Source organism: Anomalospiza imberbis, chromosome Z (genome assembly GCF_031753505.1).
Source record: "Anomalospiza imberbis isolate Cuckoo-Finch-1a 21T00152 chromosome Z, ASM3175350v1, whole genome shotgun sequence".
NCBI lineage: Eukaryota > Metazoa > Chordata > Aves > Passeriformes > Viduidae > Anomalospiza > Anomalospiza imberbis.
Window position 1 is genome coordinate 17,039,626 of NC_089721.1, and position 22,976 is coordinate 17,062,601.

At 40.4% G+C, this 22,976-nt stretch overlaps 1 protein-coding gene and 1 long non-coding RNA gene across 16 annotated transcripts in view; one reads left to right on the plus strand and one right to left on the minus strand.

Annotated features, from left to right (window-relative positions):
- Positions 1-4,639: 4,639 nt before the first annotated feature.
- On the minus strand, positions 4,640-7,558 carry LOC137465306 (uncharacterized). The gene is made up of 2 exons (XR_010994616.1): positions 7,467-7,558; positions 4,640-6,165 (listed from the first exon to the last, which is right to left on the minus strand). It is a non-coding gene; the product is annotated as an uncharacterized lncRNA (long non-coding RNA).
- A 2,755-nt stretch (positions 7,559-10,313) lies between these two features.
- MAP3K1 (mitogen-activated protein kinase kinase kinase 1) overlaps positions 10,314-22,976 on the plus strand; it is a 69,130-nt gene continuing 56,467 nt past the window's right edge. For 3 of the 15 annotated variants that reach the window (XR_010994609.1, XR_010994608.1, XM_068177262.1), the window contains exon 1: positions 10,944-11,562. Coding sequence is in view for 11 of the 15 variants with exons in the window: in XM_068177262.1 (XP_068033363.1) it covers positions 11,084-11,562 (479 nt within the window). In the remaining 4 variants the exon portion in view is untranslated. Of the gene's footprint in view, positions 10,454-10,943; positions 11,563-22,976 lie in introns of those variants that run through there. The other 12 variants (XR_010994607.1, XM_068177264.1, XM_068177260.1 and 9 more) reach the window with 10 other exon arrangements.

Genomic DNA, 22,976 nt, shown 5'->3' on the forward strand with positions numbered 1-22,976 from the left:
AGCAAATAATTTCATATGTTCTTGATCTGCAAAACAGAGCAAATGGCAGTAACCTACTTTATAAAGTGCTTTGAGATCTATTGATGAAAAAAACTAATTGAAAAATTTGCTGATACTAAATAAAAGGTTTTATCTCTGGAAGTTACTCAAGAGGGCTTCAAATCTTCATACAAGCAGATTACTCTGATTCAAATATGTTCCTTAAGAAACTGATTCAGTTAAATCATTGCAACTTCTGTGGTACAAACAAGACCAAAGAAAAAGCCTGAAGCAGTAAGTACAGGGGAAAGGGAATGCCTTTGTAGGTCAAGCAGTGTAGGGTAAAATTTTCTGAAGCAAGCCCTCCAGTCTCAATCAGTTGTCATTAGCTTTCACCTCTTCCTGTTTTAGTTTCCAATCACACTGTACAAATGAACATGCAAATAACAGCAAACAAGGTCCAGCCTTTTTACCTGAAGTTAATCACACATTATTGTGTGTGCACTATAAACTATATTTGAAACTCTAGTAGATTGTGCAGGCATGGAAGACAATTAAAAAGAACAACCTGTGCCTAACATGAATTTCCTAGTGTATTTTAAAGTAAAGATTATTCATTTTGGCAGCAGTTCAAAACCTAGCAGTGGGTAGAGGGGGATACTTAGCCTGAAGGATAGATCGTGTTGTCACTGTCATCCTTCCTCATAGTTTTGTCTGGAACAGCTTAAGAGCCTTTTCAGCAAAGCATGCTGAATCAACTTATTCTTGGCCAGCTCAGTTTGCTTTTTGCTGAGCCCAGCGCAGGCAAAGAGGAGGGTGTGACCGGTGCAGCCTCTTTATTCTGCAGACTTCTGAGTCCCTTGTCATAGTTTCTGCTACCCAGAACTAGTTAAAATTGAAGAGTATTCATTGCCCAAGGTGTCTTGTGGTAGGAGCTGTAGCTTTTGTGCATGTTCTTTAAGTGCAGAGGAGCTGTGTTATTCGCTATAATGCCATCACAACCCCCATGTCTGACTCATATTATCAAAAAAATTATTAGAGCTTAAAAATATTCATGTGGGTTTTTTTGCTGTAACTGAAAGACAGAATTCTAAGTACCATGGAATGTAATGACCTAGATGAATTAGTTCAGTCCTAGATTACTTTCTAGTAATTTGTGGGGTAAGTACATGTGTTTGCAGCATAGAGAATTAAACATTCTGCTTTAGATGAGTTGATAAGCATTCCTGTAAGAGGACTTTGATGCTTGAATCTAAAAGAAACAGTAAGAACAGCCTTAACTGTAGTCAATGATATTTACACTAAGAAACACTGAACACAAGATCTCTCTCTTCAAAACATTACTTGCTGGGGGAAAGAGAAAGGCCAAGATGTGACATGGAAGCCCTTTTACATTCCATAAGGAAATGGGCCTATGCCTAGTGTCCAGAGCAGAGGGTTTCATCTGATATAATTTCCAGCTTAGGCCATGATTTTTCTGAGTGATAGCACTTTTCTGAGTGATTTCATTTGTCTGTGCTTTAGGAGTTGTTGTTATACAAACACAGCATGGCTATTAAGAGAATTACACTGTTAAAAGGATAGAGCTAGCTAAAGAGTTCACCTAATACTTCTACCTAATACCTAAAAGAATACTGTGTGTGTTTAAGGAGATCTTCATATCACTATTAACATACCACACACATTTGAAACACAATGACACAGAATTTTGATTTATCAGAAGTACCTATCATTTTTAAGAGGTTCTTCTGAAACTGAATTTCTCATAGGAGTAACATAATGATCAGAATCATTATAGCTGGGCTTTGGGAAAGTGAGGACACAGATGTTGCCTTCACTGGGCCTAGGAACCAGGAGTGAAGGGAGCAGGAATGGCAGCAGAATCCTTCCCCCATCCCTGGAGTTTAACCATCAGGGCCATGACTGGTGCTCTGCAAAAGCTTAGCTAAGATTGCAAAGGGGAACTAGACAGATTTTGTCTCTCTAATTCTTGAGCCTCTGTATATCCTCTTCTAGACCAATGAATGCCAAAATACTCACAATATGGTAAGCTTAGGCTTACTAGCAACATTTTCATTCATACTTTCCCATCTTCTGCAACAAGACTAGAATGTGAGACATCAGTGGAATTCAGACCTCTGACCTTCTGAATATTCACAATGAACATGCTTTGAAAGCATTATACATTTCAATCTCGGGACAGCTTTTCTTGTCCTTGGTGTGTACAATTACTAAAATAAGATGGTTGGAATGCCTTTCCATGTACCAAAACAAATACCTTCACATGGTTCTGTAACATGCATCTGCACCAAATATACTATGGTTGTGGTTTTAAACAAATTGTTTGACATATTTATAAAGCTAGTCTAAGTTTCAGATATGAATCACTGTTATTCCAAAAAGTAACAGTTTATCTCATGCTTTGTTGAGAGCAAAGGAAATAGAAACATTTTCTCTTTATGACTTTGGCTTTCTTGACATCATCAAAATGCATTTGAATTTAACTTATTTACTTTCAATACTTTAAAAAAGAGGGAAGGGGGAGAAGTCAGGAGTTTATCATAAATACCTCTTTAACATGCTGCCATTAGTGAGTGACAGTTTTAGAAAGAAAAATAAGAACAAAAGACAATACTAAGGAGAAACGATTACATATAAATAATTCTGTATCTATTGACTGATTAACATACATGTTCACATGAGTTAGAGAAAGAGTCCTGTTTTATTTTAGATATAAAGAAGTTGTTGTACACCATTTCTATTAGGGCAAATTCTGCATTTAAAAAATAGGATTTTTTAAACTTTCTGCAGGCTTTTCCAATTGGCCATATTCTTCTTTCATAACTTTCTCTGGTGATACTTTTCAGATGATCTTCAGCTTTCTTCAAACACTGAAGAAGTAATATATAGAAAGAAGAAGAAGAAGAAATAACTTAATATGGTAAAAAGATGAGTTGTGTTGTTCTTTGATACCTAGACACTCATGGAGTAGTGTATTATACTACCCCAAATCCTTCAAAATCTGAAAAAGCAGCTTCTGGTGGACATGTATAGTGTTCCACAGAACTATATGTCATCTTGAACCATTGTGTTGAAACTGAAGATTCTCACAATGCAAATCTAAGTCTTAAGAATCTGGGGAGATTTTTAGAAATTTGGAAAAGAAAGGGACTGTGATCAGAGGGGAAAAAAATAGATAGCTATTTACTGCTTAAAGATGCAGCAAATGGCAATCTCCTCTACTAAAATTTAGTTGGCAGGATAAGAGAATAAAGGATTGACCTGAACCAGAAGGGTGCTTTCATGTATGAAGAAAAAGGTACCTTTTCTTAAGGTTTAATGATTTTACACCTATAGATTAATGGATATAGAAAACTAGGCTTTCCTCATATTTAAAATGCTATTTTGTTGCTGAAATTATGTGCAAGTGTTTCTACTGAAGTAAATCCAAATAAATCTGAGTTCTTTGTGAAAAAGAAGGAATATATGTTGTCACAATTCATAGTAAACATGAGGAGTTAGAATATACAAAGAAATTTGAGAAAAACTCAGAAAGTTCTGGGTTTAGGAACTCAAAAATAAGAGGGAGTATAATTTTCTTTATTTAGTGTCATCAGTCTACATTCGATTTTATCTCTCCATACATCATATATACATGAGTATATTTCACTAGAGGCTGAAAGAAGTTATTAGAAAGTGACTGCACTAGTTCTTACTATAGACTGAAAGGTATGTTACCACCCTGTGAAGGATCCTTTGTTCTGGTTAAACACAGCCAACAAATAGTTATATTCTCAAGACTTCCATGACTAATATGGAAATGTGTTAATACACATTCTTATCTTGGATAGAAATTAAAGGGGAGACTGTTCATGCAGCTTACAGTTAAGATGTTAGAAACCACCTATGGAAATGAATATAATGAAATTGGTGAATATTTGTGAACAAAATCACCTTCCAAGTCTTGTGTGTAGAGGAATGAAACTAAATGCAGCATCTCAGTACTGTTCCTTTGTTAATGAAGTTCAAGAGAAAACTGTGACATTTGTTTTTTAACTGATCTAGCTTGCACTGTTAGTGTCATGCACAGAAAACTTGGTTAAGGCACCGTCCTTGAAAAGCAGTTACACAACTAACTGGAAGTGGTTTGCATGGATAATACCTTCAACTGTAAGTCAGCAGCTATGCTCTGGAGACTTGTAAACCTTTATTCAAAATCTGAAAAGTTTTGGCTTGAACCACAAAGAACAAGGAAGATAGGCAATCAGTCAAAATAAATTGTGTATCCTACCTGGCAAGCATTAATGTCCCCTCCCAAATCCACACAAAATATTCTGTCAAGGTCATTCCTTGCTTCTCAAAGCCTTTCATAGTGCAAACACATACAGCATTTGAAATCAGCTCAGCTTTGTACACTGATAATATTTTTACGTTACATGAGTGAGATGAAATTATCAAAATGAAAATTGCAAAACCACAAAATCTAATCCAAATCCACTAAAGAAGCAGCATATATATGTAACACATCTATTTATATGTATTTACATGTATTTATATTACATGAAAAATAACTTTGCAAATGTCGAAGACCACCAACTAATGCAACAGCAATTTTCTGTGATTTTAGTGCCTAACAAAAGGATGATAAGCATGCAGAAAATAAAGGATTTTTCTATTCATGATTTATTGATAGGATTAGTATCCAGACATCATAAAAATTACAAATTAATTGGGTGTAGCAACGGAAGCTATGATGTAGAACAGCTAGAGGTCTCTAAATTACAGACCTCAGTAACAGCCATCAAATTCAACAGGTATGCTTTTACTGTGGAATAGATAGAATACTTTTTAAAAATATCTTATCAGTAAAGTAGAACTCAAGAAAAGTCAGAAATTTGTTTTGCAAAATTATATTTTATTTCTTTATATTTCTTTTGGAGACAGCTTTTCATTAATTACAAATATAAGATGATTGATTTTAATATTAATCAAATACTAGAACTAAAATGTTACTTTCCTCAGAAATCTCCAGTGCAATTTTCTCTTTCCAGAAACCACATGGGAAACTTTTTTATGACTCCTGGACTGCTACTTATTTATGCACAGAAGAGGTTGAAGGAACACCATGTTCAAAACACTTTGTCATTAGATAGGCAAATGCCTACTACTGAAGTCCAGATCATATGATTTTCAAAGATGTTTAATATAGATGATAACTTTGGACACTGATTAAATGGCTTTGGAAACACTGTTCTCAGAGACTGTGACTGGCACACAAGCAATAAAGTAGTGTTGTGCCAGCTACATTGCTGGAGGGAATAACAGAGCTTTAAAAGTAAAAAGCCATGCAGCCTTTTGTAAAGAGGTAGTGATGGTAAAGATCCAACTGTTTGGACATAAAGGTTCTTAGAACTATTTCTAAGATCCGTGGATCCCCTGCCATTGTAACATCTAATAGCTGTTTGATTTACTTCTACCATGGTGCCAGAATATTGGCAGGCTTGGCATAAAGGGGTTATACAATGAGCTAGGCACAGATGTTGCTGCTGAGTTTTATTTCCTCCTACAGCTGTGAGGTCCTTGGCAGGTCTACCTGCTGGATTTAGGAAGAGGAACATCACTGTCATCACTGCTAGCTATCATGAATGGAAGCATACAGACATTATGACTGGTGGGCCAGGGTGGAATGAACAGAAATGAAAAGGAGGGAGAGAATGTGTCAGGCTGGATGCCATTACTGCATCCAGAAATCATTATTCAGATATGCACTGGCTCTGGAGAAAGCAAGCAGGAGTCTTTGTGAAGAGTGCTCCTGCCAGTTCCTTGTCCATGTGGCAATTATTCAGGGAGGCACTTATCCAGAGGTCTCTGTCAAATTGTGTCACTCTTGTCTGTTTTTCTTTTACAGGATGCTCAAAAGGATTGTGTGGTATGTGCTGGATATATCAATCACACAAGACTGTTGTTTTACAGCCCACAGCCATGCTGAGATATACCAACAAGGCTTTTAATATTTGCTGGTAGTTGAATGTTTATGCTGTTTTCAAGTTACTGTCCTCTAGTAATTGCAGCTAGCACTGTGTGATTCTGCTGCTGGCAGAGCAAGGGTGATGAGCATCAGGCAGAGGAAATGAATAACTGTAGGGTCCTCTTCAGTGGGAGTGAGGAAATGGTCCTTCTTCCATCCTGTTGAGACAAAAATAAAAGTGAAATTCTTGCATCTGTTTCTCAGTAATTTGGAAATCTGGAGCTTCCAGGAAAAAAAAAGCTGCCACAATTTATTAAAACCTGTGCTTCTATTTGTGTCTTTGACTCATAGAACAGAAGGAATAACAGACACCTAGGCTGAAAGAGATTTAACACTGGTAGCAGCAGGGTGAAGGAAAATTGAGTTATCACTGTTTTTCTGAGCCTGAAATGGTAGAGTTGCTTTCCCCCAGAGAGAGAACAGGCAGTGGTGTTTGCAATAGATGGAATTGTTGATCCAGGTGAGAACTATGCTGTCAATTTACTAGTCTGGAAGAGTATATGAAAAAGAGCTTATCGCTGCAATAATTTTGGTAGATCTTCGTAAGTGATGCATGAGAAGAGGTTTAACAGGTTTTGTTCAGTTTGTTAATACATTTCTTTTGAGCAAGGGTTCATCTTGAAACTCAATAATATTATATCCCTCAGCCTTGTGTCATGCCTTAGGTTAGGTAAATATATTTGTTACACAGTTACAGCTGGGAAAAATTGAACCATGAAAGGATCATGATTTATTCAAGGCCAGAAAAATCCTCTGTAGTACACCCAAGAAGAATATCCAAGTTAGACATCAAGCTATCAATATTCTAAAGACTATCTGAGGTCAAAAATTGAGCTGATTTCAGTAGTTAGTGCAAGATGACAAACTAGTGGTTAAAAAAAAAATCAGGCAGCAGATATGCTGTATAAGGACTACACTCTACTTTGCTGATTGCTTTGTTGCCTGTTTGTCTTTAATACTTAAATTACAAACTCTTTGGAAAGAGTTCACCTTTTTGTTTTGGATCATATGGTTGATAGACCAAAAGATTCACCAGTTTATGAGTAGATGCTACAGCAAAAAACATTGTTAAGTGTAAGGAATGTAACTAGACAATGCAGGAGTGTTGTAAGTAGCATCATCACCATTATTTCTTAAAAATAATCAGGGAATTGTTATAACATGCTTTGGCAGAACAAAGAGATTTAAGTACAGCTCTTTCCTTACCCTATGTGTCTGAAACCTAGGTCAAAACATCACCCTCAGTTTCACAGATCCAAAAAACATTTTTTAAAAAGTTCAGTTCCAAGTGGACTGAAATGTCAGGGGAAAAAAAAATTTAAAGGTGTTTTCCATTAAATTAATAATGAAAAGCATAAGTAAAACATTAAGGAAGGAAATTTATAAATAGCAGTAAACTAGACATTCCCAGTGTGTGAGCAAAACTCCTATAATTTTCTGTAACAGATTCCAGTTTTACTTGACATTCTCTCTACTGAGAAGTGGTACAGGATCCTGCTTTTCTGAAGGAAATTTCTTCTGAATGGTACATCTGTTATGCTATAAAGTAAGAATGGCATCAGAAAGATGGCAAAGCATTACTACAGAAAACAGTGATGCCAGCAGTTTTCAGTAGGACCTAGGAAAGTAGCATGAAAAGATTCTCAGATTGGTTCTCATTTAGTTGCTTGACTTTTCCATTACACAGAGGAGTAAACAGGAAAGGATTTTGGCTTAAGAGCAGGTTTGTTTTCCCTTTCTCACAATGGAAAGAATGAATAGAAGATCAAGATGGGGATAAGTCTTTCTACACAGACTAACAAGACAGGGACAATCCAGTTTGTATACAGTATTAAAGCACTTTTTGCATGTTTAGTCAAGACCAGAAACTATGGACTGTATTATCTCTCATATTTATTCTGTTTGTGCATGATGATGCCTAGGTTATATATTCAGGGGCACAGCAGATTCCTATCTCTAGCATGTTGAAAATTGTTGATTATTCATTACACTGTTACAAGTTTTGTGCAACAAGGAAACTCCTTGGCTTGCAAAATCTTAGCGTGTTCCCAAACAGAAGTTTCTTTGTGTACAACGGTAGATGTTCCAAATATTGCACGATGTTAATTTGAGGCCAAAGGCCTCTGTTTCATAACAAACCCTGGGTGCCGTTACTTGTGACTAAAAACTGCTAAAAGTCTCAGGTTACCTTCTAGAGCTGTGTTTTAGATAGACTAAGAAATAATCTGTGCAAGAGGTAACTGAATGTCTTTCAGAGCTCTTCAGTAAGTTTTGCACTTTTTTTCCAATCAGGTCAACTTGTTATTTTAAGTGCAAAAAAAATTTTAAGAGCAAATGAGAAAACACAGATGTCAACCAGCATGTTCAATTTCTCACTTCAAAGTGGTAGAGCCTTTATATTGTGCATAAATCTGTGTTGCATGCCAGCAGTGCACTACATAGTGTTCTAGAGTGAGGAATGGAAGGTGGGTTTTGTTATCCACTGTGCTTCCTTCTCTGGTCAAGGCATTGTGGAGAAACACACATTTGAAAAAAATAAGGTGAATATAGGGATTATGGGCAGAATGTAATTTATTTGAATTGAAATTCAGCCAGTAGTCAAAGGATAAACAACCATTATTAGGAATGCCATGCATTTTTAATGACAGAATAGTAAGGGTTTTCCACTTTGCATCTTATCCAAAAGTAATGCAAAACCTTGACAGCACTGGCCTTACTCAAAAGGTAAAGTAATGCCTTAACAAAAGTGGTGACAGCACCTGTCTCCTTTTAGCTGTTTCTTACAGTGGTGCCTCCCACTGTCCCTGAATTTTATATTTTGCCCTGTTCTTAGCTGCTTTCCAGAAAACATTTCATCTCAGTGTACATGCACATGCACCACAGTGTAGAATTCCTCGGTACCCCCACTGCCACTCTGACATTTTCCTTGAATTTCCTGTTTCCTTCTCCCTTGTTGGAGTCTTGACACCCTGAGAGAGCTGTCCCCTAGAACTGTCATACACATTGTATACACCCTTAACTCCTAGATTTAATTTCATTGAAGATATGCTTCTTCTTCTCTGTATTACATTCTGACCAATTGCTATTCAAAGGGATATTCCTCTTCCATTTTATGAGCATTTATAAAATACCTAAAGTCATCTTCTTGTTCTGTTTAGAAATCTTTAAAAGCATAGGGGTTTGTGTGGTTATTTTCTTTTTTCTGTAAATGTGATTTTGTGGCAGAGAGGAATATTTGAAAAGATATAACAGTGCACTGATTTGCATGCAACTAATTTCATGTTGTGTCTACAAAGTGGATACTTTGTTATCTTATTCCCATGAGTAATAATCTCACTTTTACAATGTGGCTTGGTCTAGGAATCTTCCAGAATACTGTCTCTAATTTACAGCAGATCCTTTAATTAAGTGTCAAATGCTACCTTTATGAAACTCAGAATTAATTTACATCTCTGAGTTGTACATTACAAGAGAATATCAGATGATGGTCTGCTTATCCCAAAGAAACCATACCTGCAAGATGACAATGAATGCAACTGACCTTCTCAAGGCATCCTTCACTGAAAACCTTGCACAAGGACGGTTGTAGTGTGGCATCTTGACAGACCACCTAAATGATTCATTCACTCAGTGTGATCTCAAGGCCTTACCTACTGATATTATTCTGTAAGTATATAGAGTACAAAGAATGTCCTCGGGCTGTTGTCTAGAGGGAAAAACCTCTTCCTATCTACTCATCACATCCTCCAGCAAAGACTCTACATTTAGGTCAGCCTCTGATCATGTATGTAAGGCAAGAAAGAATCTGCTTCTGTTAGAAGGTAATTCTCACTCAACTAGTGCTTCAGCTCAAACCACTGATCCCAGCAAATTGACCATACTAATAATCATTACTGAGATGCTTAGTTAATGTTACACTTGGATACCCACCAAATTCTGAGAAATAAGCCTGAAATATTCAGCTTAAGTGCTTTGAAATGTGTGACTTCTACTTTATCTAAAAACCACACCATTCTGAAAACAACCTTGTATGCATAGCAATATTCAGTTTTCCTTTTCTCAGCCCAGATCAAAGAGCAAATCCACCCCGATGTGGTAGAGTGAAAATCCCGACAAGTAGAAAATTTACTTGAACCTCCCCAAGTTTCTGGTCATGTGATGTCTCCTGCCTTTCTTCTCTCTCGCAGCCTCTCAGGAAACAGCCGCAGCGGTAGGTGTGCGTGGCAGGATATAACCTTTCCTACATGGGCATTCCTGCGCACACATGGAGACGGGTGTGCTCCGAGGAGACATTAACGCTTCTCCGTCGTTTGCAGACATGGAGAAGTACCTGAGGACGGGGGGAGCGGCGCCGGCCAACTGAGGGCAGCCCGGAGAAAGACGCGCGGTGGCTACGAGCGAGGATGTGCATTTAATTTCCTACTGACTCCAGAGAGGGACAACCAGGTGAGCTGGGGCACATTGGAGAGGCGATTCCTCGGCTGTACGCAGCGAGGCACCGCGGGCTCTCTGCTCCTCCTGGCCCCTCGCCGGCTGCCAGGGAAATGCTGGGGAGAGGAGAGGCTCAGATTACGGGGATGCGAGATCCGGGAAAGGCTTCTCCGCGACTCGCACGGGGGAGCCCAGCCCGCCCGGTCGGCCGTGCCGTACCCCGCCCCGGGGCCGCCGGAGCCTCCGCCGCTCTCCCGCACGTGGGGAGGGCCGCGTGGGGGCGGGGCCGCGCTCCCCTCTTGGCGCCTTGACCGGCTCCCGGGCTCGGCTCGGCCGCACGGACGAACCCCGTCCGGCTCCAGCTCCGGCCGCAGGCCCGGCCCCAGCCCCGCGGAGCAGCGGCGACGGCGGCAGGGGCGGCTCCGGCGCGGCTCCCGCCCCGCGCCGACACCTGCGCGGGGGCGGGCGGGGCGCGGCCCCGCGGCACCTACGGGCGCGGCCCCGCCCCCGGCGCCCGCCGCCGCCAATCCGCGCCCGCCGTCCGCCCCTGCCCTACGCCGTTTGCGCAGGCGGCGCCGTTTGCGCAGCGTGCTGTCCGCCGGCGGCCCCCGGTGCTCGGGAGCCCGATGTGACCCGACAGAGAAAATGGCGGCGGCGGCGGGGGATCGCGCCTCGTCATCGGGATTATCCTCGGGCGGCGGCGCGGAGGCGGCCGCCGCCGCCGCCGCCTGCGGGAGCCTGAAAGGCGGCGCGGTAGCGGGGAGCGTCGCCGGGAGCGGCGGGGGTCTCTTGCGGGAGGCGGGCGGCGGCAGCCGAGAGCAGCGCTCTGACTGGAGACGGAAGCAGCTGCGCAAAGTGCGGAGCGTGGAGCTGGACCGGCTGCCGGAGGCGCCCCTCTTCCTCGCCGCCGCCCCGGCCGCCTCCTCCTCTTCCTCCTCCTCCTCGCCGGAGCCCCCCGAGACGCTGCTGCTCCACTACCTGCCCGGGCCGCCGCGCTCCAGCCCCGCCAGCCCGGCTGTCTCCCCCAGCCGCTGCGCCGAGCTCCTGGAGCCACTGCGGGCGGGGAGCCCGCCGGAGACGGACCGCGCCGCGGAGCGGAGGATGGAGCCGTCCCCCGCCGCGAGGTGAGGGGCGCCGACGGCTGGAGGGGCGGGCAGGGGTTGGTTCTGGAGGGCGCTGTGTGACAGCGACGGCGTCGGGGCTGTTCCCGCTGACGGGGCTCGGGGCGGGCTCCGCCGCCCCGTTCCCCCCTGGCCGTGCGCCGGTAGCGGATGCGGGGGCGGCGGAGCAGCCGCGGAGCGCAGCGCTGGGGCGCGGCGAGCAGAGCTCGCCCGCCTTCCTCCGGGGCACCTGGTACGGGGCTGAGGGAGGGGCACGGCCGGCCCGGGCCGGGCTGCCCCGCCGGCCGCAGCTGTCAGCGGTGCGGGGCTGCGCGGGAGCGGAGTTGCAGGGGGTGGCCCGTCTGGCTGCGGGGTGCGTCAGTGATTGACTTCTGCCGGAGTCTCGAAAGGCTTTGAAGTGTGGGCTCGGGGCGGTGGCGGGGCCGGATGTGTCAGCAGCCATTGAGGCTCGGGCAGAGCGAGCGCGGTGCTGCCCGCGGGGCCAGGGCCAGGGCCGGGCTGCGGGCGGCGGCTGAGCGCCTGCCTTGCGGGCTCCCCAGGCTGCCCGACTACTTTGCTGCAAAACTGAGTAATCGACTTTATTATATATTTATTCTCCCCTTCCTCCCCCCACCCTACCCCTCGACTTCTCCGAAGTCATATTTTAATTTGCTCTTTCGCGATAATGCAGAACATATTTCTTTTAGTAAGAAGAGGAAAGACTTTGAAGCATAAATATTCTCACTCTTTTTCTAGCAGAAAGTAATTTTGACGTGGCTTCGTCTAGGTGATAAATTTCAGTGGTTGTATTCAGCGCCCTGGTGTTTGCAGTCTGTATTTGCCTTCTGTGTGTATTAATTGATAAGTCCATTTTCTTGTACACTGCCAGTATTTTGCCTGTTTAACATGTGTGCAAGTATTCAGGTTGAAAGAGAACTTATGCCCGTGGTGAAGCAGTTTAAGTACTTTAAAACACATTTTAGCTTTAGCATGTACTCGCACTGCAGTATGGCCATTTAATTTTGGTGTAAAAATGACAATTTCACCTGGATCCCTTGTAAGGTTTTATCTGATGCGGACTCCAGTTTAAGAACTTCGTATAAACATCCAGGGACCTCTTTTAGTGATGTCTTACAGTTTGGCTAATCATTTAAACCTCATAAAAATATAATTCCTGTTTGGACATATGACTTGTGTGTTCTTTTTAGTTGTGTCTTACATCAGTCAAACCTCAGGAATATTTTTAAAGGTTGAATTACCATGGGAGTACTGTAATAAGAACCGTTTTCTAGACCAGTGTCTTGTTTATATGTATTCTCAGCAATTCAGGTAGATTTTGGCCTGTTCCTAGGGCAGTGTAAAAATATTTGTTATGGTGTGGTTGTGCAGATAAGAAATGGCTCTGTACTTACAGAAGGATTAGCAGGAAATTGTAAATGTTTTGGGGAAGGGTAATTATGTAGAAGTTTTAGTGAGTGCCTTGTCTTTTTATAAACTCTTAGCACCATCTTTGTTTTTATAAAGTCATGATATTATAATGTACTGTATATTGTAATACAGTTATATCAAGTTTCATGGCTTTCAAGAAAAAATAAAAGAATGTCAGAATATGTTTAAAGAGGTTGAGTCTGATGGCGATAGCAAGTGGGAGTCAGGCTCAGTGTTAGAGGTGCAGGAAGGTCAATGTGTGTCGCATCAGTGCTGAAGTGCTGCATCCATCCTTGGTAGTTGGTCCCAGCAGCAATGACAAAGCAGCTGTGGAATTTTTTTTCCTTTTCACACAGACAATTTTGCTTACTTTTAGGTACCTGCATTTGACCTAATGAATATATTGAGTGTGTATACAATTTAAAATACTTGCAAGCGCTTTGTGCTATTTGACTAGGAATGTTAACAAATCTTAAAAAATACTGAATGCCAAAAGCTTTTCTCTTCAGTATTTCAATGAGTTTGAGTTTATTATAAGGGCAGTTGAAAATACATGACAACTTTAACAATGATTGTCCTTCAGAAATACCCATACATGCTCATGTAGAGTATCTCAGTAATTCTGTGTGCTGTATTGCCAATAAACAGATATTAGATCAAGTAGTACTTTATCAAGCTGTTTAAAAAAATTAAAACATCTATATGGCCTCATTTTGACTTGTTTCAGCTGGAGGAGAGAGGCTAATTTATTTGTGAGTAATAGTAATACACATTAAATTTGTCTGGCCAGCTGTTGCCCAGATATTTATTAAAAGACAAACTTAAAGGTAAAATTTAAAGAATGGGGAGGCTTTGAATGCAGTTAGTTGTACTTTCCTGTAAGGATCTACTATTAGTTACAAGATACTATGCTTGCTCCAAAGTCCCCCTATCAGTCTCTTTGGTATTACAGTTACTTCCTTTTAAATAGATTCTCTGTTTCTGTTTATGCTGGAAGACCTTCTTGAGCCTCAAAATGAACCTGAGAAGGGAAACTGACTGCTGTTAAATTATAGATGTAGATATTACTTTTTTCCTTCAAGCTCTCAAGCATTCTGCATGTCACGCAATAGAGTGAATATTTTCACTATAAGCTATCTTATATCACTGTAAGAGAAGAAGGGAGCTGTTTTCGTAGGAATTGCAGCTTCAACGTGATAAAGCACTTTAGATCTCTTATCCCATATATATTGTTTACTGTCAGTATATTGTTTTTGTTTATAACAAGATCCAAATAGTGAATTCATTGATAACTGTAGTGTGATTTCCTGTAGCATGAGGAAAATCCATGGAGGTAAAGTGCACTTCCTTCTCTGTGAGTTTAGCAATATGCTTTTAAAACATCCAGATCTTAAAGTGATGTTTGTGTCTGAAATTGGTGTAGATGCCTTATTACTTCTCAAGTACAGCATTAGTTTATATTGCTGTAATCATGTTTTTATAAAAATGAAAGGAAATGAATGGTGCAGTTCATCTGTGTGCTGTAACCACATACTTTGTGACTTCCATGAAAATTAGGTGTTTGAAAAGGCATGTGCTAGATAGTTCAGCTGCAAGGCAACCCTTGTAGATGTTTATACTGTGTTTTTCTGCAGTTGCTGTTTGACACATGCTAGAGACACACAAGTCACGCTGTAAAACTGAAGTTTTGTCTATATGTACAAGTGTGCTAGTAAAAGCTCATCAGTTTCAGCTCTGTTTATCAATTTGTACCACCTTTGATGACTTTCAAAGGAGGACATGAATGCTTTAAACAGAGCATTGTGAGTTGTAGTGGGAGCAGGAGAGCATCTACAGTGGCTGCACAGCATGGCCAAGGATTTTTTTGTCACTGAAATGCGAACTTTCTCTAGTCCTGTCAGATTGTAGATAAGGTAAAAAAAATAGCTTATTATTGATCTTGGCTATTCCCAGCTAAGGTAAAAGATAATTTTGTATTTTATCCAAGTCTCTAATGCTTGATGTTTATAACCATCTGTGTAAATAAGCTACCAAATTTTTTGCCTCCGGTTTGAGCAGAGGCCATGGTGAGAGAAGATTGTCTTTCTACCTCTTCTGTGCTCTGTGGCTTGGGAGTACTTTTGGAAGAGGGTCACCCTCTACCATGTCTGATTTTTATCACTCTTAGTTATTGCAAGTGGTAGGGTTCTGCTTAAATGGTCTGATCTGGTATGGCAGTTGCTTTGTTCCTGTGCAAAGTAAATAGATTGTAACTAACTAATCTGGAGCTTTCTGTCTCATTGGATTTAGTGATACTAAAGGTTCAGTCTCTACTGTCACTCAGTGGAGTCTAAGTACTGCTTTGTGCAATACCTGTGTGTAGACGTGTGCAGTCATATCTTACCCAAAGGCCAAACATGTAGAGCACAAGATTTGAAGACCAGTTTTTCCTTCTCTGTGATGGATTTGAACTTCACAAGACCTTTTGGTGTCTTTAAAAAGTAATGGTGCAGCTGTGCAGAGATTTATGCTGCTGCAGGGAAGCATGAGGCAGGAGCAGAAACAAGCATCTGGGGGTGGAATGGCTGTGGGAATGCTTCTGTTGGCTTTCACTGGCTTCTTGTACTGGTGAAACTTGGCTTAAGCTTGTTTAAAATACAAATTACACGTTGCCATGTAGCTGTTTTTTAAACAAACTTGTAAAGCTAGTTTTCAGCAGAAGTGGTGATAAGAGGACGGATCTGGTTTGAGTTCTGAGTTTCTAAGGCTAATCTGAGTGTTCTCAGAGGATTCTCTGCAGAGACCCGAGGGTCATCTTAATTTACTTCTTATCTGCTGTGCGCTCACTTAAAGCTCTAGAATTACAGTTCCTTCTTTTTCTTAAGGCAGAGTGGACAGAAAGCCTTTTAAAGGGCTTCATTACTTGTCTCTGTAATGACTAGGAGAACGTGGTTAAGTGGAGAGCTGCTTTCTGTTGCTTACCATCCCTTTTTATCTTTACCCAAAGGCTGAGTGTATTGCCTGCAGGGTTGCTTCCGCTTTCCAGTCTCACACTGCACAAGTAGAACTGGAGTGTTCTGGTTGGTGCTGAAGTGTCTTGACTATTTTTTTTCCTGTATGTTTGGAGTTTTGAGGGGGTTTTGGTTTGGATTGTTTTTGGTGGGGGGAGGGGTTGTGGGTTTTGTGGTTGGGGTTTTTTTGGTCTGTTTCTTGGATTGTAGCTTTTGGGTTTTTTATTTTTGTTGAGTTTTGGGGGTTTGTTTGCTTTATTTTGTTGCAGTTGTTTGTTTGTTGGTGTGCTTTTAGAAGATCAGTTTTGTTGAACCTTGGCTGTAAAATGTCCTGAAAACACAGCAGCTCTATTTATTTGCTACCTAAGAGCAATTTGAAATTGGAAATTATTTACCTTCTGTCTGGAAATGGATGAAACAGTTTTCAAATTGTCTTAATAAAAGGTGATAGAGGCATCACTCTCTCTCTTTTTTGGCTTATTAATGTCCAGTTGTTTTGATGGTGTTCAGCATGTGATGATTTTTAAGATGTTTAAGATGTTTTTAAGATTTTTAAGATGTTTGCAGAAAGTGTTTTTTTTTTTTCCTTTAAACTTAAAATTTCTTGGAGTATTCCTATTTGTGAGATTAAACTTTAATTCAAGACAGTCTACCTTTGTTTCACACTGTCTCCATATATTTCATTTGTGTCCCTGAAATGTAAACTATTCAAATTGTTCATGGAAATATAGTGTAGTTATGTCTGTTCTCATCTCTCTTGTCCTAGTGTTCTAATTGGTATGGTTATATGACTGCTAATATGATTATTATGCTGGACGACTTCAGTTCTTTCCTAGTATTTCCAATCCTGCTCTTGGTAGTGCAGATCCTTGTAACTTACCCAAGGTCACTGTGGAAAGTGAAAATAGAGTGCTGGGAAGTGATTGGCATCTGCTTGACCTCACTGACATCTGGCCACATCTGACATCTTGTTTTTTGAGCTCTTCCCCATCCTCTTCTAGAGCCTCCAGTCATCTTGCTTTTGAGCAAACTGAAATGAGTTCTTACTCAGCTGTCAGCAGTGATGATCAGGTACTTTTGGGAGCTGGCAGTTCACCCTCAAAGGTGTGCACATATATGTTTCATTTCAATAGTTATTTCTCTGAAATACCGTCTTATAGCCTGATGATTTTTGAATTACTGTATAACCGTTGTGTTTCTATCTCCAGGACTATTCTTTTTGGATGCTGAAAGAGCTTGGTCTAAATATTTAAAATGCTGAAGGAGGAAAAAAAAACCCTAACCCTAATTTGTCATAACAAATTGAGAAACAGTTTTGGGGTTTTTTTATACTAATTGTTTGTTTTACCTCCCGTTCTACTACAAATAAAATGTCTGCACAATATTATTTTAGTAATTCTTAGTATTCTTTAAAATGGAGGCTTCTAAGCTCAGTGGATGATATTTTGCCTTCAGATAATGTGTAAGTGCTCTGCATTTGGAGATGTATGCAGAAATGGAAGTATCTGTCAAAGGTGTGGTGAAGCTTGCAGTGACATCCACTTTGCAGTTCATGTACAGTTTATTGAGCTTGTCAGATTAAGACACTCTTAACAGGCTAGTGTTTGTTTGCCACCATGGCTAAGACAGTATTGTTATTGCTTTGAATTATGACCGTACTTTTAATTTCTGGTTGCTGTGTATATAGTTTGAAAATTCTTGTGTAGTCAGTGACAGTTTCTGTTTATAATGTTTTTTTGTTACTTCTTTTATAGTTTTAGGTGGAGTTGCAAGGTTTGATATTAATAGTCTTTTCAATCTTTTTTCTCTGGTTGCAGGTTTTAACTTTAGCATTAGATCTATAATTACTGTCTTAAATATTTCCATAAGTAAATATATGAGATGTTTGTTATTTCACTAAAGAAAATGCCTCTAGAGAGCTCTAGGCTACAGGGTTACAGATTTCTTTGCTTAATGTAAGAAATTATTGCAGTTTTGATTAGCATGGGAGCTTGCTGAGACAGTGTTAATGTATTCCTAAAAACTTGGAAAGGTTCTTTCATATTAAGGATGTGTTTTGCATACTATTTTGATAGATTATTCATATAAATAAAACATAGGCAATGGCTTCTGTAGTTGGGTGAAGTTCTTTCACAGTTCATACTTGATATGGAAGAGTGAAGAGGTTTTAATTGTGTGAAGCTGGATGGAGTTATTCTTAAAACTGTACTAATATGCATAAGTTTATTTTTAAAAAGATAATCAGTAATGCCTCCATATAGATCCAGAAAATAGCTTCTCCTGTAAAGACAGAATTAACATTGATTTTTGGGGTTTTTAACTGTAAATTCAGCATTGATTTGTAATGAACAGCTTATTACAGTAGGTCTCCTGATCTCTGCAGACAAATCGAATGTCCCAGCCTGTAGAAAGTGCGAGGGCTTTGGGATTTCTATTAGGTTTTCCGTGGCATGGAAACTATTTCTATAATGCCCAGTAAATGCAGCCAAGCTTTTCAGTTTCTGCCTGCCAGGGGTGGGTCCTGGTTTCTGGCAGGGTCACAATAACCAGGATCATTTGCTTTCTCTTTGAACCTCCAAGGTTAGGGCTAGAACTGGTGGCCTCGTACGTTCTGCTTCACACAGCCCTGTTTACACACTTCCTCAAACATCTTCCTAAAATTAACTAAAAGTTGGAGTTTGTTCCCTGGAGAAGGATTTACTCTGAGTTGCAACTGCATGTTTCTTACCCTTCCCAGAGGCTCTTGGGAGGAAGAGCAGGGGTGTGTGGTAGAGAGATCTTAAGGACATGCAGATTGTCCTGCATTTACTTTAAGCCAGTAGTACAAAAAGAGGGAGAAGAAGCTTCCTGCTTCACCTTCCCTCCAGCCTTGTGGACAAGAAAGCATAAAATGAGACACCTTAAGCCATGCAGAGCTCTGGCAGAGAGCAAAGTAGGTGGCCTTCAGGGCTGTCATTTTAGAAATGCATTATGCCAAACCAATATGGAAAAGTTTGAACTGCTTGGTTTCTCTCAGTGTGAAGATTACCATGCAGACTGAGTGCCCTTTTTTGTGGTGAGAGGGCACATAATAAAATAATAAATACTTGTGATTAAACTAAGATGTCTTCCATCTTTTCAAAGTTGTAAGGTGTTTTCATGTAAGGATGTGTTCAGCATTGTAAACCAGCATATACTGACACACTCAGCAAGCTGAGTGAGGAAAGGTATGGATTGGCAAGGTGCTCAACTTGGGAGATTTGTGCCTGGTCATTGCATTTTGCTTATGCTGCATGCCAGCATCCTCTGTTCAATGGGGTTACTGTTGTCGCTCATTTCTGCTATATTACTGGTAGCAAAGGATTCAATTCTGAAAAATAATGTTTTTTTCTTGTATAGATACTTCAAAGCCCAAGGGGTCAAAGTCGATTATCTTAGGAATGGAAAATAAAGGAAAAGGGCTTAGAAAGTACCAGAGTATAATATCATAAAATATCAAGTGTTCCCTGTACCTGAGAAATGCTCATTATTTTAGCCAAAAAGAATTTCTCAGTCTGAGGGGTTTTTTTATTCCACAAAAGGAGAGAAGTCAGGATTTGCAGACTCCTAGACTGTTCTGCGATTCCTGTCTCTTTACTACAGTAGAAGATGGGACTTCCCTTTCTGAAGGAAAAAAAAAAAATTGCTGGAAGGGTTTGATCTGAACTTTGCCCATTGACATGTCCATGAAAAAGGTCTTGATGACATCTCTTTCAAATGTTTGCTGTATTCCAAATAAAACAGTGACCGCAAGTTTCCTTGGCTGTTGCTCTTTGGGATACAGTTAACTAATAATGTCGTAAACCTTTGTGAAAAGTGGCATTTCTCAGGAAAACAGTGTCTTTTAACTAAGCTGAGTATGGTAGTAAATTAATGAAACTATGAACTATGGTAAACTATGGTAGTAAACTAATGAAACTGCTTACTGTTTGTCTTTCTGAACTCACTTGAAGTAGTTATACTTGATCTTGTAATTCTTATTTATGTTGAAAACTCTGAAGTATAGATTAGCTCTTTTATGAAAAGCTAAGTGTATGTATGGTAAGAAGAACAGTGCTACTGTATTGTAAGATTTGTTTTTTAAGCATGTAGTTAAGTTCCAGCACGTTCAGGTACAACGGTAAACTGTCTTGTCCTGGTAAATGTGCTGAAGTATTTAATTCTCCCTGGTGTCTCAGCAGTAAATTAGTATGCTCTTCTGTTGGCTTGTTCTGACCTGCTCTGAGTTGCATGTTTGTGACAGCATTTTACAGTTCTGCTGCTGCTCGTGAGGATGCCCGGCAAAGCCAAGTGGAGAAGGAGAATTGCTTTGACACTTTGAAATCAGCTACATATAAATTGCATTCCTTTATTTTAAAATTGACTGCAAATGAGAATAGAGGTCCAGTGCCAGGGCAAACCACTTGAAGACCCTGGGAATCAAGACTGCAGGGGAGAGCACAGCCAGAACTTTTAGATTTTTGGCTTCCTTTCAGCCTACCGGGTAGACTGTTGAGTAACTAGCAAGGGGAACTAGTAGGAAATCTGCCAGTTTCTAGCATGTATGCAAAGTTCCATAGAAGCTTCATCAAAATAGGTCTTTCACTTTTTCTTATTTGACAAATAATTTTTTGAAAGTATTTCTTCCCAGGAAGCAGCTTGGCTGTATGCATTAGTATTTCAACTGTATTTAATGTATTTGCATGTACATAAGTAGTTGAGACCAAAATAGCCATAAATAGCTAGGACTTAGACAAAACCTCAGATTTTAATCTTGTGAATGAGCCTCTAGGAAAAACCTTAAACACTGGTGGAGCCTTATAGGCTTTATTGGTATTCTTTGTGAGCAAGTGTTCACTTCATGTGTATCTACCATATTTGTAATATTGCTACCTTAGCCTGAAATAAAGCAAGGCATTTATCACTAAGTACATGACTAACTAATGTGGGTTTTGTTCAAAACATAAATTCCACTTCAGAGGAAAGCCAGCACCTGAATTTACCATTATGCCCACCTTGGAGTTACACGTGACTCTATCAGGGTTCTGAGTGAGCTTTCTCTGCTTATCAGCTATGTATAGCAGCTGGCAGCAGGATAAAGCTGCCATATCTGTTGTACTCACAGTGGCTAGGTAAGTTCTCTGCACCTTGTGGCACACAGCTACATAAAACTTTTTCTAGGACTTGTAAAGTTAGCAAGCTGGACTGCCTCTGATGCTTCAGGCACTATGTACCTCTGGTAGAACTTTGAGGGGGTAAAAGAAGGATGCAAGATCTGGTTATGTAGTATGTGCTACAAACTGCAAGACCTCCTGGCTGTAACAGAATCTCTACATAGAAATGTGTGTTTCAATTAGCATGCTTAAGTTGATTTTGCCTAGGCTATGCTGATAGTTTTTTGTGCATACTGATTTGTTAAATATCTGAAACTCACGGGTTTGTCATGATTAAAATCTGGATTGAAAGGATAGAATGGTGCAAGTGGTCAAAAGTAAGACAATGACTGTTTCTTTGATGTACCTAGGACCTGTAGATATAGTTATACTTATAGAGCTGTAAGATTTTGAAAAAAATACTCCGTTTGTTTCATCCAGCTTATTGGGAAATAATTCAGATCTGTTCCATTAATGTGAGGGGAAAGACTACTGAACAAATTTACCTTCTCTGGTTAACATTGGTACAAAACCTATATCAAGTTTCTCTGATCATAGAGCCAAAAGTGCTAAAGCTCTGATTTGCACAACTAGTAAGTAGGCAAACTTGATTGAAACAACGCCAAAAACAGGTGCAGGACTGATTTATACTATAGCAGCATTTTCAGAGGCGTGATGTGTCATTTGTGTGAAAGAGCTCAACTGGTTACACTACTTAGGACCAACTGTATTCTGTCTCCCCTCTGTGGGGAGAACACAGCTTGTGTTATGGGAGGTGATGCCTTAGGAAGCGCAGGCCCTTGTTTTCATTAAGTATTGTCAGTTAATCTCTGGTTGAGAAGAGATGCCTCCAGATGTCAAAATGTTTCTGCATCAGACATGATGACAAATTTCTGATTTGGTGGAGGTACAGAATAGGCATATGGATTTTGTGCTATTAACATTTTTTAAACTACTGGATTTTGCTTGAAACCACATATAATTATGCAGTCAAAGTTTTTCAGGGTAGTTATTATTGGGCAAAGTTTTGGCATTTTTTAAACTGTCAGTCTGTCCAATCTTTCTTCATGTTTCTTTATAACCACTTTGGGGGAGGAAAAAAACTCTCTAGACCTTGTTCTTTTTCCCCCATTAAGTTCATTTTAGAGAACCAACATTTCACTTTATCTCCTGAAGGCCCAGTGTATGCTTCATTGCATTTCTGAATCTCATTGTGAAAAGACTTGCATTTTGGTACTTAAAGGAAATAGGAAATGAGACAATATGGGTCTAGCACTGTTACTCCCTTTCCATGTTCAAATAAATGGCATGTTTTTATAACTGGGAGGGGATGAAGCTGGCTCTCACAAGGGAAGTGGTTATTTCTTACCATGGTGATTTTTGATAAGGGTTTGTTGGGCTACTGTATACTTATTTGCACTTGCTAAAATAATCTATAATGACAGGATTTAAAATTCTTAACCCTTTCTGTGTAACTGCATTGGTCCTTCAGTAGTTGTGAGTGGGCAGCCAAGGAGTAAGAATTGAGAACTCTGCTCTTCCATATTCATACAGCAGCTTGTTTATAATTTTGTGTTGGTGCATGACTGGCTGGCTAATGCTTAACCCAGGCATACTAAGCAAGTATGGGAAGTATGTCTTCTGAAAGTGGTGACCTTCTTTCCTGTGGAGAGTATTCAGAGTGATACAGGCTGTCTACGCAAATGCTTTTTGGTTTTCCAGGAGAGGATTACGTGACAGTGTGTTCTTCACTGATTCTGGGCTGCAGTCAGCCTTGTTCAAAATGTTTCAAAGGCATGTTTTCTTTCTGATGTCTGCGTGGGCTTGGGACTCTGTCACCCTTTGCTTGTCCCAGGTTGCCTGACATTTT